The sequence below is a fragment of the Melopsittacus undulatus genome, chromosome 1, assembly GCF_012275295.1.
Source record: "Melopsittacus undulatus isolate bMelUnd1 chromosome 1, bMelUnd1.mat.Z, whole genome shotgun sequence".
NCBI lineage: Eukaryota > Metazoa > Chordata > Aves > Psittaciformes > Psittaculidae > Melopsittacus > Melopsittacus undulatus.
The window spans coordinates 119,603,797-119,616,088 of record NC_047527.1 but is presented as its reverse complement, the minus strand read 5'-3'; the positions used below and the strand labels follow the sequence as shown (position 1 = coordinate 119,616,088).

The window sequence follows — 12,292 nt, the reverse complement described above, 5'->3', positions numbered from 1 at the left end:
CCTACTATAGGAAAGGATCTGGTTCAAGACCATCTTAAGGACCTGAACGTACAAAAGTCCATGGGCCCTGATGAAATCCATCCGCGGGTCCTGAAGAAGCTGGTGAATGAAGTTGCTAAGCCACTGGCCATCATATTTGAAAAATCATGGCAGACAGGTGAAGTTCCTGATGATTGGAAAAAGGGAAATATAACCCCCATTTTCAAGAAGGGGAAAATGGATGACCCAGGGAATTTCAGACCTGTCAGTCTCACCTCTGTGCCTGGCAAAATCTTGGAGCAGATTCTCCTGGAAGGCATACTAAGACACATGAGAAACAAGGTGCTTGGTGACAGCCAGCATGGCTTCACTAAGGGGAAATCCTGCCTGACCAATTTCATGGCCTTCTGTGATGGGGCTGCAGAACTGATGGACAGGGGTAGAGCAGTTGATGTCATCGACCTGGACTTGTGCAAAGCTTTTGACACTGTCCTGCATGACATCCTTGTCTCTATATTGGAGAGACATCAATTTGATAGGTGGACCACTTGGTGGATAAAGAACTGCTGGATGGTCGCACTCAAAGAGTTGTGGTCAACGGTTCAATGTCCGGCTGGAGACCAGTAACGAGTGGTGTCCCTCAGGGATCGGTGTTGGGACTGGTCTTGTTTAATATCTTTGTCGCTGACATGGACAATGGAATTGAGTGTGCCCTCAGTTTGCCGATGATGCCAAGCTGTGTGGTTCGTTTGATACACTGAAGGGAAGGAATGCCATCCAGAGGGACCTTCACACGCTTGTGAGGTGGGCTGATGCCAACCTTATGAAGTTTAACCATGACAAGTGCAAGGTCCTGCACCTGGGTTGGAGCAATCCCAGGAACAGCTACAGCCTGGGCACAGAAGAGATTCAGAGCAGCCCTGCGGAGAAGGACATGGGGATCAGTGTTGGTCGATGAGAAAATGAACATGAGTCAGCTTCAGTGTGCGCTCGCAGCCCAGAAAGCCAACCGTATCCTGGGCTGCATCAAAAGGAGCATGACCAGCAGGTCGAAGGAGGTGATCCTGCCCCTCTACTCTGCTCTCGTGAGACCTCACTTGGAGTATTGTGTGCAGTTCTGGTGTCCTCAACATAAATAGGACATGGAACTGTTAGAACAAGTCCAGAGGAGGGCCACGAGGATGATCAGGGGACTGGAGCACCTCCCATATGAAGACAGGCTGAGAAAGTTGGGGCTGTTCAGCCTGGAGAAGAGAAGGCTGCATGGAGACCTCATAGCAGCCTTCCAGTATCTGAAGGGAGCCTATAAGGATGCTGGGGACTTCATTAGTATCCTTCATTAAGGACTGTAGTGATAGGATTAGGGGTAATGGGTTAAAACTTAAATAGGGGAAGTTTAGATTGGATATAAGTAGGAAGTTCTTTACTGTAAGGGTGGTGAGGCACTGGAATGGGTTGTCCAGGGAAGTTGTGAATGCTTCATCCCTGGCAGTGTTCAAGGCCACGTTGCACAGAGCCTTGGGTGACATGGTTTACTGTGAGGTGTCCCTGTCCATGGCAGGAGGGTTGGAACTGGATAAACTTTAGGTCCCTTCCAACCCTGACTATTCTATGATTCTATGATTCTATATCTTGCCAGGAGACATGCCACGCAGCTTATTTTAATTACAGGAAAAACACATGCTTTTTATTCTCATTATGATATTTGGTCTACTTTTTATTGGTCTACAGTAAATCCACCACCACTGGGAAGTACCAGGTATACTACACATACAGTATACAGTAGGGGGATAAATACCTCTCCACTTTCTAGAGCAGAAGGCAGTCAATGGGTTGCAATCCCTGAAGACAGTTGATACAGCTTACTCAAAGTCCCTTTCTCTCTTCATTAGGGCAATTAAAAAAATAGGTTGTGAGCCAGACTGCTTTTTGTAACAACAGTGGCCTATTACTGGCTGCCACTTGGTGAATATGTAACTCTAAGGCAGCACAGATGGGGCCTTTTGGCCACAGGATATTATGTTGCCTTTCTTGGAACTGTATTGGTGCACCATGTGTTAAGACTTCTGAATCAGGAGAAAAGATAACCTGCACTCAAGTAACATTCATGGATCTCTGTTGTACAAGCTGATATATTTATGCTGACCTCATTTTATGACTAAGTAAGCACCCACATTTAAAACACACTTAAGAAAATAAGCAACTGGGTTAAAGAAGTTAATCCATGGGAAAGTAATTAGATTTCTGCCTGTTTGACTTCCTGGTCTGGCTCATCACAGGATTTGGTGAAGACCATAGCCAGCATTAGGAAAACATAACCACAGAGGGAGAGGAAAGAAGGGATACAGCTCAGTAGCAAAGTGTTTAAGAAGAGTTTAAGAAATGTCATGGAAATTTTCAATAGAACTGGAAGATGCTGTGAGCAATCTGAGACAGGCCTACTTTGAGCAAGAGGTAGAACTGGATGACTTCCTAAGATACTTTCCAATTCTTCAATTGTTCTTGAAAGAAAAAAACAAGCCAACAAAGCCACCCAAACCACCAAGTGTTGCTCCTGACCCTTTCACTATTTGGAACTGACAACATCAGATCAGTTACCTATCAAAAATCCATCTAAAAATGATGCTCATATTGCTCAACTGACATTTTTAGCAGAATAGCCATAAGGATGAGGCATGAAAAACTATTATTTCAGAATTCTAATCAAAATAGTTTCAGGAAAAGCATAAACTCTTAATCCCTGTAGTTGAACACTTTTCCCCTTAAAATAGCTAAGCTTCTTCCTCCCATTTTGTTTTGTCTGGATCCTATCTGAACATGAAACCAATAAGCAGCACCACTACATTCCATCAAGACTATGTTATGCTCCTTACAAACATTTTATATTTAATGTCAGGAAAGAGTTGCCAGTAAAAGTTTTCTAATAAAAGTAAACTTAGTCCTTTACAATGCAAATTAAATACTTCTTTATTTTATTTTTCCTTCCTCACTCAATACTTCCAAAGAAAGTTAAAGATTAAGAATTATTATTTGCCTTGGCATTAAGAAAGTACAGGTCTATATACTCGAACTCTGAAATCTGGATTATCTGTTTATCTACACTGACAGCTTTGATACAATAAAGCCATTTATCTTACTACAGAAAAGCAGATCATGTATGTTCTGCCTGCTTTAAAACATTTTATACAACCTGCCACCCTCACCAGTCTGCTTTTAGTGTTCCTACTGACATAAAGTATGCACTTAGAATATATATTTCTAATTTCCACCAATAAACCACAATTTCTTTCAAGCCTGGTGTTGTATAATATATATCCTCTTAAAATTTGAGTTGCCATGGTACATTTTTTCTCAATTTCCCTTTCAACTTTTAAAAGACTAAAATAATTACTCATAACATCTAGCTTATTAGCAAAATATTCCCTGTTTGAAATCCAACACACAAGTTGATGCCTTTTCCCCTATTTTTATTTAACTCTGCAAACTTGGAAATTCATACCAGTAATTACAAGGGAAAGACTGAAACAACAATTCAGCTTTTTTATTTTCTCTATTTCTTACTTGCAGTAATTTTTAACTTGTAAATTCCATTTGCTTGTAACCCATTTGCCAACTAGTCAAGGCTTCTTCTCTCTACTGCCTGTCCTGAATAATAGGCTGCAAAGCAAAAGAATGTTGGGGGGGGACGGGGAGAATTCATGATTTTTGCTCAAACACCACAGAAGCTGGGGGAGAAGCAGAAAACAGAGCAATTTCCATGCAGTGTCAAGTTGCTAAGTACCCATAATTACTTCAATAATCTTTGTCACAATGTGACAAACACTATGTTCCTACCCCACAGTGTGATTTTTTTTTCCCCTTTTCTGACAGAATGACAGCAGGTAGTAACTGTGCTACTCATGTCAGCCTACACACAATATTGTTCGCAAAGCTTAGTTATGAATATTAAAATGAGTAAGTATGAAAAGATGTGGATTGTCATATTACACATCTATATTTAGATGATTATGATGTCCTTCATAATCCTTAAATGATTTCAGAAACTGTGCACAGAACTGAGAATGAGGAGAAGCTTCCCAAGTCCTTTTCTAAGGACCGTTATTGCTAAGGCACATTCTGTTCTTTTAGCAAAGCAGTTTCCTCTAGAACAATCAGAAAACACAAACAGGCATTTTCTTGAATTAGAACATCTGACTCCAATACAAGAGGAAAATCAACAACTGACCTTTCCCAAAAGCAATTTAATCCAGACCCATTACATTCTAGTAGCAAAAACCCAGTTTCACCAGGGGGAGGAGGGACAGAAATTAAAGGACTTAAACACAGTATCTGGAAAAGAAGGCAACAAAAGCAGAGATGGGAGAATGAAAAAGGAGCATCATCACAGATAGGCTCCCTATGGCTTCTGTTAAAGCAGAATACACTACAGTTGTCTTTCAGACTCAGACTCTTAGGACACAGCCTTATCATAAAGCAAAAAAGCAGACAGCACTCAGCACCATGGCAACATTCACTTACTTAATTACCAGCTGAGAAGGCTTCCAAAAAGAACACTGGAAACATGTTTCACAAAACCTGTTTCCTTTACTTTCCTATAGTAATGCAGGATCAGGAAGGCAACAGCAAAGGAACAGAAAACCAGCAAAAACCAACCAAACAAAAAACCAACAAACCCAAACCCCCCAAAACAAAAAAGGGACAGAAAAAGGGACAAAGAAAATAAACACTTTAATTCAGCATCAAGGAGTTTCTACGGATGTGCACTGGTTTCATATCAACAAATTCTCGTATCACTAATACAGAAGTTAATTAACATACCTTTCAGTCGATGACTTAGAATCTGTTCCAGAATGGCTGCAAAATTATTAAATTCAGGGGAAGTATCATCTATAGTCTCAAAACAGGAACGGTCAATCAGAGTCTTGACTGAAAACCTAGAGCAAAAGCACAGGACAATCATAAATTGTATGGATAGCTATTGGGCCTCCAAAACAGAACAGAAGTTTGTATAAACCAAATGACCAAAGAACCAGAAAACTACCTTGATGATTTCAAGTTCAGTCAGAGCATGTAAATACATACCACATGGAGAAATAGCCTGGAAATAGAATCATCATTGTTGGTCTTAAGCATGAAGCCTTAAAAGTAAAATGAAAACAAAAATCACCACACTTCCTACATAGAAATTGGCTAATTATTTTCCTCTTCTCTGAACTAGTGTAATAAAGCTGTAGAAAACCAGTACTCAAAAAATATCAAACATCAATTTCTCATTATAATCCCAAACCATCATGATTTTTGCTTGATATTTTGTCAACACTCCTTTTATTCCCAAATTCCATGTCCATGAATCAGAATTATAAACTTCATCTTACTATAGAACACTGTAATTTCAGCCTAGCAAGAATAATCCAAACATATTATAAACCAGTTATTTTTTATGCACTGTTAACTGTGCATTAACTCAGACAGGCTGATTTCCCTGTGGATGGGGGTAATCCCCATTCAGGACCATATTACTTCATTATTATGCCAGAAAAGTTATCAACTTAAATGATCTAACATTTGAAATCGGAAAGGCTATATCAAGCCATAGTAAAAAGGAGACAAGGTGTAACTAGACAACTAGCCAGCTAGTTGTGTTTAGTTATACCTACACTTACACAAGTCCATTTTTATTCAGGAGCAGCTAGCTTAAACTTCAAGAAATAAGACAAACATTGATTTTTCTCTTGCCTTTCCATTTTAATCATAATCTGTTTTTCCTTTCTTCACTTCCTTGTTCTTCAGTTTTTAGGTTCGAGGCAAGTTTCACATGTCCTGAACTTTGAAAGTAACACTTACTTTGTGGCATTTATTGTGGTTTTTGCTACAATCCCCTGTATGTATTAATGGAGCCATACTAGAGCCTGAGGTGGTAGTTTTCACAACACCCAAACTTCAACAGTAACAGCTTAGGAAGTTCCCACTCAGATCCCACACCTGAACACACTGCTCCCTCAGTTGTGCCAGTTCTACTTTTTATGGGGCTCACTATGAACTGATCTAGATTTTCAGTACTTGAAAGGAGGGATAAAATGACTCTTAAACATGGAGACACTCATAATAACAATGCTTCACAGCATCTCAACACAATTCTACAACACATCTGCAGAAGCAGCATACTATATAGACACGGGCAGGAATGAGACTCCTTAAACCAGCAATATTATTTTCAAACACTCTGTACTGTAAAAGTAACTGTACTGCATCCTGAGTGGAGTCAGCACAGCCTCCTGATGCTCATTTACTAAATGAAATTATGCTCAAACTGAATTGACATATATTTCCAGAGTTTCAACTCAATTATGTCATACTAAGTAAACTTCTGAATAAAGACTCCCCATCCTACCTTCCCTGCAGGCTTCTATTGTTATAGTGGTTTTGGCAGGACAGAAATCAGAAGTGAGAAGGGTGGGGGAGGAAGCTTCTTCTGCAGTGCCAAGTTATGACTCAGTTTTTAACTCCTCCATGTTCTTAACCAATTTTGAGTGAAAGACATGGATGCCCACCAGTAAGTTTCTACCTAGTCAGTATCATTGCTACTGACTACCCTAATGGCAGTAATGCTTTTTTCTTCAAAGCTATATCAGAGCTGTGAAATTATTTATAATTTTAATTTTGAAAAATAAGTAAATGAATATAGCAATGCCATGACTAAGTATTAACAGTGGCAAGAAGACTTCTCCCACACTGTGCTGGTCTGTAAAAGAAAAGGTACAGCATATCACTCACTCACAGATACCTACACAAGAGAGAGGTGAGTTAGCAGTATAATGTACTGGGCTATATGTAATGACATAATGTTAAAACTAGAGACATGATCATGACACTATCATGCATAAACTGCAAAACAAAGTGCTGCATAATATGTAGCTATGCCTATTTTTCCTCTATTCAGTGTCCTACTTAAAAGTTCGACAATTAATATTGTATGGGATACATATTCACATATATGGAGACATATTAAAGAAAAAACATTTAAGAGCAACTAACATATACACTTCTAAAAATCAAGATAAGCATTTTTTAATTTAAAAGCATCCCACAATTCAAATGAAGGAGTATATCTAGTTTTAAGGATACAACAATTTTTAAATACCTAGGGTCTGATTAGAAAAGATACTACAACAGCTCAGAATCATAGAATAATTAGGGTTGGAAAGGACCTTAAGATCATCTAGTTCCAACCCCCTTGCCATGCGCAGGGACACCTCACACTAAACCATGTCACCCAAGGCATCATTAATGGTGGTCTAAGTGCTCATATTACTGACACCATGCACCCCACAGAATATTAATTTCCATCACTCTACACTGTCACCAAAAACCTGTGTCAAGCTGGGCTGAAACTGGCTTTTAGAACTTCTAGACAGAGAGGACAAATATGTACACCTTATTTCCATAGACCAAGAAAATAACAGTGCTACTAGGCAAAATATGATTGGCCAGAAATATTTTGGGAAGATAAGAAAAATATCTTATGCTAATACTTCTGTGGATTTATTGTTGCTTTTTTTTTTTTTTTACTTCCTTCTTCCTATCTTAAGCTTAAATTTAAACTCAGAAGCACATTTTGCATGTTAGATATTCACACTTCACCATGCTTACCACACAGACTGGAAAAAGGATTTAAGGTATGTACAAGTGATTGACACCTTCGAAAAAAGGTTACCCTGTAAGCTTCAACTGAGCAATTTCATTCAGGCATGGCAGATGCCTCATATGTTGCTTCCAGTGTATGGCCTCCCAGAAAAGAAAGCCTATGCTTCTGATTCCTATGTGGAACCACTTGGGGACTGAAAGTCAAGAAACAAAAGGTCAGGTCTAAAGCATACAAGAGATATGAAGAAAATACGTCCATGTGGGTAGAGTTAGAGCAGCTTTCTTCTTCTGCTTTGCTGCTCCCAACTTCACTTTCTCTCTACTGGGTTGCTGCCACAGCATCATTGCACTCTAGAGCGACAGTCTACTTACACTTCAGAGGTTAACACAAATTGTAACAAAAGGGCACAAGGAAGTAAAATGTCTTGAAAACTAACTTGATATTTTCTAAGATGAACTTTTTGGTAGACTGTGGGATCAGAGGAGTGATGTAGCTCCAATACCCGTTACTATAGGACTCCTTTAAAAAATGTCTTTTATCCAATCATCTTCATTGTGTCACTGTAACAATAGAGTTGGTTTGGGTTGGGGTTTTTTTCATATGGTAACTGTCACTGGACAAATTCCAATATCAATGTTTCTAAATTACCTTTGTGAACTAGGATGTTTTCAGATTCTTACATAGATTAGATTCTACATTCTCTGTCACTAATTTAGTCTTGCTTGAGACAAAAAAAGATGTAGAAACAGTAGCATCCTCCAACCTTCAACAGACCTTCTGAGTTATGTAAGAGGGAAACACTCTCAAATAAGAAAGATTTATAGGAATCTTTTTGGGATAGGTTCTTCACTGTTTTGCAAGATGCAAAAGAAGATCTCCCAGATTCCTTTAGTAACTCCGGACCAAAACCAAACCTTTTGTGGATACATCCCAGGTCTACAGGCTTATTTGCAAAACAGTAAAAAGCCTCTAATCAGAAAGGCAAATGGGCAGAAAAACTGACTGGTACATGAATTTGTTACTTTTCAGTGTCAAATTCCGCTCCTCTTAAGTTTTCAAATGAAAGGAAGGATTCTGCTGCATGTATTGAGCTTTCAATTAGGAAATGTCATGAAAATGCCATTTTAAAAACTGTAAGCTATTAATATAGAATAAACCCCACGATTATAAATTAATATCCCTTATGCTAGAGAACATGGCTTGGACATGAAACCGGACACTTCAGCTAAGGGTCAATATCAGTGTTACTCTTCTGCATATTAGCAAAATCACTATTTTAAAAATGCATTTCCTGATAATTGTTTAATTCTGTGTTAACAATCTGCGCTTAAGCTATGACCCTCACTTCCAAGGCCTGTCTCTAGCTTTTTTGGTGGTTCTGTCGCTACATGGATGTACGAATCTTAGAGAAGACTAGATTAGAACAAGGTGAACCTAGAACAACCTCAACATCCAAGAGCACTTACTAAATATGGAAGGCATCAAACTTCAGGGAAAAGGAGATGGAGAGAGACAGTGCTTAGATCACTTATTCAAATCCTAAAAATTGTTGTAATTTAAATCATGGCCATGCAGTTACACAAACACAACCATGTATTTTCGTATACATTTGGTTTATGAAACTTAATTAACTACATTACTTTCCATTACTACAGTGCCACTCAACACTTTGGAAGAAAAAGATTTTTTCATTAAAGCTGTACATCTAAGAAACTACCCACTCCACACAAGAAGTTAGATGTCATCAGTATTAAGAAAAGACTAAAAACCCAAAGCCCTTTTTAACTATTAAGTAAAAATCTGCTAAATTGGAGCTTTAACAAAAATACTTCATTAAATTATCACAGACTGTTAAAAGAAGGCAATTCAGAGGAGTATCTTTCTTGTGATCTCTCACCTTCACTGCATAGCAAGCTATATAACCCAAATATAATTGAATCAATTAATTGAAGCTATTTTTACCAGAAATATTTCACATTCTCATAGTATTTTGATTGGAAAGGACTACTGTCTTAATGGCTTTGATACAGATTTGGATATTCCTAACAAATAACACTTTTAAATAATAGAGAATATGTAATAACCATGGTAAAGCACAGAAACATTTAAAACATTTACACTGGCTGAAGAATACAAAAGTATATAAACGTATGCATATCATAATAACACAAATCTTTTTTCCTCATCATCTTTTCCAAATTTTAAGGTGTATTTACAAACTAGAAACTTCATGTTTTGTAAAGATACAGCAAAATTACATTGTTTTACTGAAAATAATTAAAATACACAAATTTACAGTAATTTCTGCAATAGCTCTTTGTTTCATATGTGTTTCACTCAATTTCCTCGGATTTCTAAGCCTCTATAAACATGTTACAACATCATTTCTAGTGCAGGACAAGGACATGAAATAAACTGAAAAATAAAATGTAACAGCACAGAGTACAGAAGAGTTTCTCTCAAAGGGGGGAGGCAGAGAAAAACAGCAAGCTCCACAGAATACAATATACTCCTTTAAAAAGAACTGTTTATATCCTTTATACTCATGTCATTACTTGATAAAACCACTGTTTTCTCAAGCCTGCAGACTGGCTACTTCTATATCTCTGTAGCAATAATGAAACTGAAAACTTCTACTCCATCTGCTTTGGCAAATTTGGTAAAAACCTTATTTTTCTATGTTTTTGTTGTATATCTTTTTCACAAGCAAGAGTAGAGATCAGCATAAATAGCCTGGGAAAAAGGCAGTATAGTATTGATGCTACTCTGAAACCCAGATGCTAGGACTTGCAGGAACATGGAAGCAAATTCCTTTCAGTAGCCAGATGATACAGTTACCCTTTGGAAAACCCATTAATAACATAGAATAAAAGAGAAAAAAATAAAAAAGGAATATTTTGACGTCCTAAGCTGTTTTTAAATACTACTACAGCATTAAGTGGTACATACTTAAAATTTCTGAGAATTAAAATATTATAGCTCGTATGAGTCTGTTGAGGACCTTCTCCAGATAATATTCCAATTAGTTTGATAACTTAAAAATTTAGCAATTGAAACAAATGAACTGACAGGGTCCCTGCTCCCAGTATATCCATGTATTTAAAACTTTGCCATGATGTAATGGGTCAGTACTGCACACTTGGAAATGCTGCATGAATTCAACAATGACAGCAGTGGAAACGCTTTCACGGGAAGCATTATCAAGCTTGTGTAAGCTCAGCACTAAGATGCTACAAAAAATATTTGCATACACTAGATCTAGCCCATACTGCAGATTTCCTGATCTAGATTTTGGAGATAAAAATATCCCCTGAAGGCAGCAGCTGCCTCAGGACTGCTCCTGAGACACCAGCGCGTTAACAAGAACACACCGTTAGTCACTCAACAGCAGCTTGGAAAAGCTGCTTTAGGTTTCACTTCACGTCCAATACATATAAAGTCTGTATTTTAAAAGCGGACATAGCGCATCAGTTTAAGAGACATCGACGTTACACCAATCTATTTGCACGAAGATGAAAACCTCAGTTCATAGAATCACAGAATGGTTGGGCTTGCAAGGGTCCTTAAAAATCATCTAGTTCCAACTCCCTGACATGGGCAGAGACACCTTCCATTAGACCAGGTTGCTCAAAGCCCGGTCCAGCCTGACACTGAACACTGCCAGGGATGAGGCACTAATAACTTCCTCGGGAGGCCCGTCCCAGTGCCTCAGCCACCCTCACAGTAAAGAACTTCTTCCAGTTCAACACAGGTCCAGCACCCACCTTTGGCCCAGGAACACAATCAAGGTGCCGAAAACAATCCTTTCCCCCCAGAAAAAAAAAAAAAAAAAAAAAGGCCATTTAACAGGCCGGTGTGCCCGATGGCACTGCCAGGTGTGTACCGGCCCCTCGGTCGCCCGACACGCCAAGGCTCCTGAGGGAGCTGAGTCAGGATGGAGGCGGCAAGATGAGGAGGCAGGATGGACGTGGATGCCCTCTCCCGCCGCTGCCTATCCCTCAGGCCGGCATCCCGGGAGGGCGGACTGCAGCGGGGCTGCGCCCGAGCTTCCACCCCGGGGCAGTTCCCTGCCAGCGGCCAGGGCGGTGAAAGAGCTAAGAACGGTCCCTCGGGTGGGGCAGGGCAGGGTCGGGCCGGGCCAGCTCACCTGCAGACCGTGATCAAGTTCCGCCTTTCCACCGCGGCGTTGCGAGCCGGGACGCTCTTCCTACGGGCGGAGACGTTAAGCCCCCCTAAGCCGAGGGACGCCATCTCCGCTGGGGGCAGGTGGAGCTGCCGGGGCTGGCGCCGAGCCTTTGTTCCCGGCCTCTCAGTCTCGAAGATGCTGAACCCGCCGCCACACGCGGAGGAGGAGGAGAAGGCCCCCGTGTTTTCCCCGCTGCTCCTCCTCCTCCCGCCGCCCGGCCCGCGCGGGAGGATCGCCCCGAGGCAGGCGGCAGGTCGGGCGAGGAGGCGCCGGGGTCCCCCCCGCCCCGCTCCCGGCAGCCGGGCAGCCTCGGCGCCTCGGGAGCACAGCGCCGCAGAGCGCCGGCGCCACCAGCCAATCGGCGCGCTGGAGGGGCGCGGCGCCGCGCACCAGCGGCCGCGGTTTGAACGGGGCACGCGCCCCTTCACGGAAGTGGGGGGGGGCCGTGAGAAAGGCACCGGCACCTGAGGTGGTGGGTGGAT

General features: G+C 40.6%; 1 protein-coding gene across 1 annotated transcript in view; it reads right to left on the bottom strand.

Moving 5' to 3' along the window:
* RUNDC3B (RUN domain containing 3B) overlaps window positions 1-11,943 on the bottom strand; it is a 52,586-nt gene extending 40,643 nt beyond the window's left edge. Inside the window, exons 1-2 of the mRNA XM_034070048.1 lie at window positions 11,772-11,943; window positions 4,798-4,913 (exon numbers count right to left, since the gene is read on the bottom strand). Of these exons, the coding sequence (XP_033925939.1) occupies window positions 4,798-4,913; window positions 11,772-11,875 (220 nt within the window). The 5' untranslated portion in view covers window positions 11,876-11,943. The remainder of the gene's footprint in view (window positions 1-4,797; window positions 4,914-11,771) is intronic.
* Window positions 11,944-12,292: the final 349 nt, after the last annotated feature.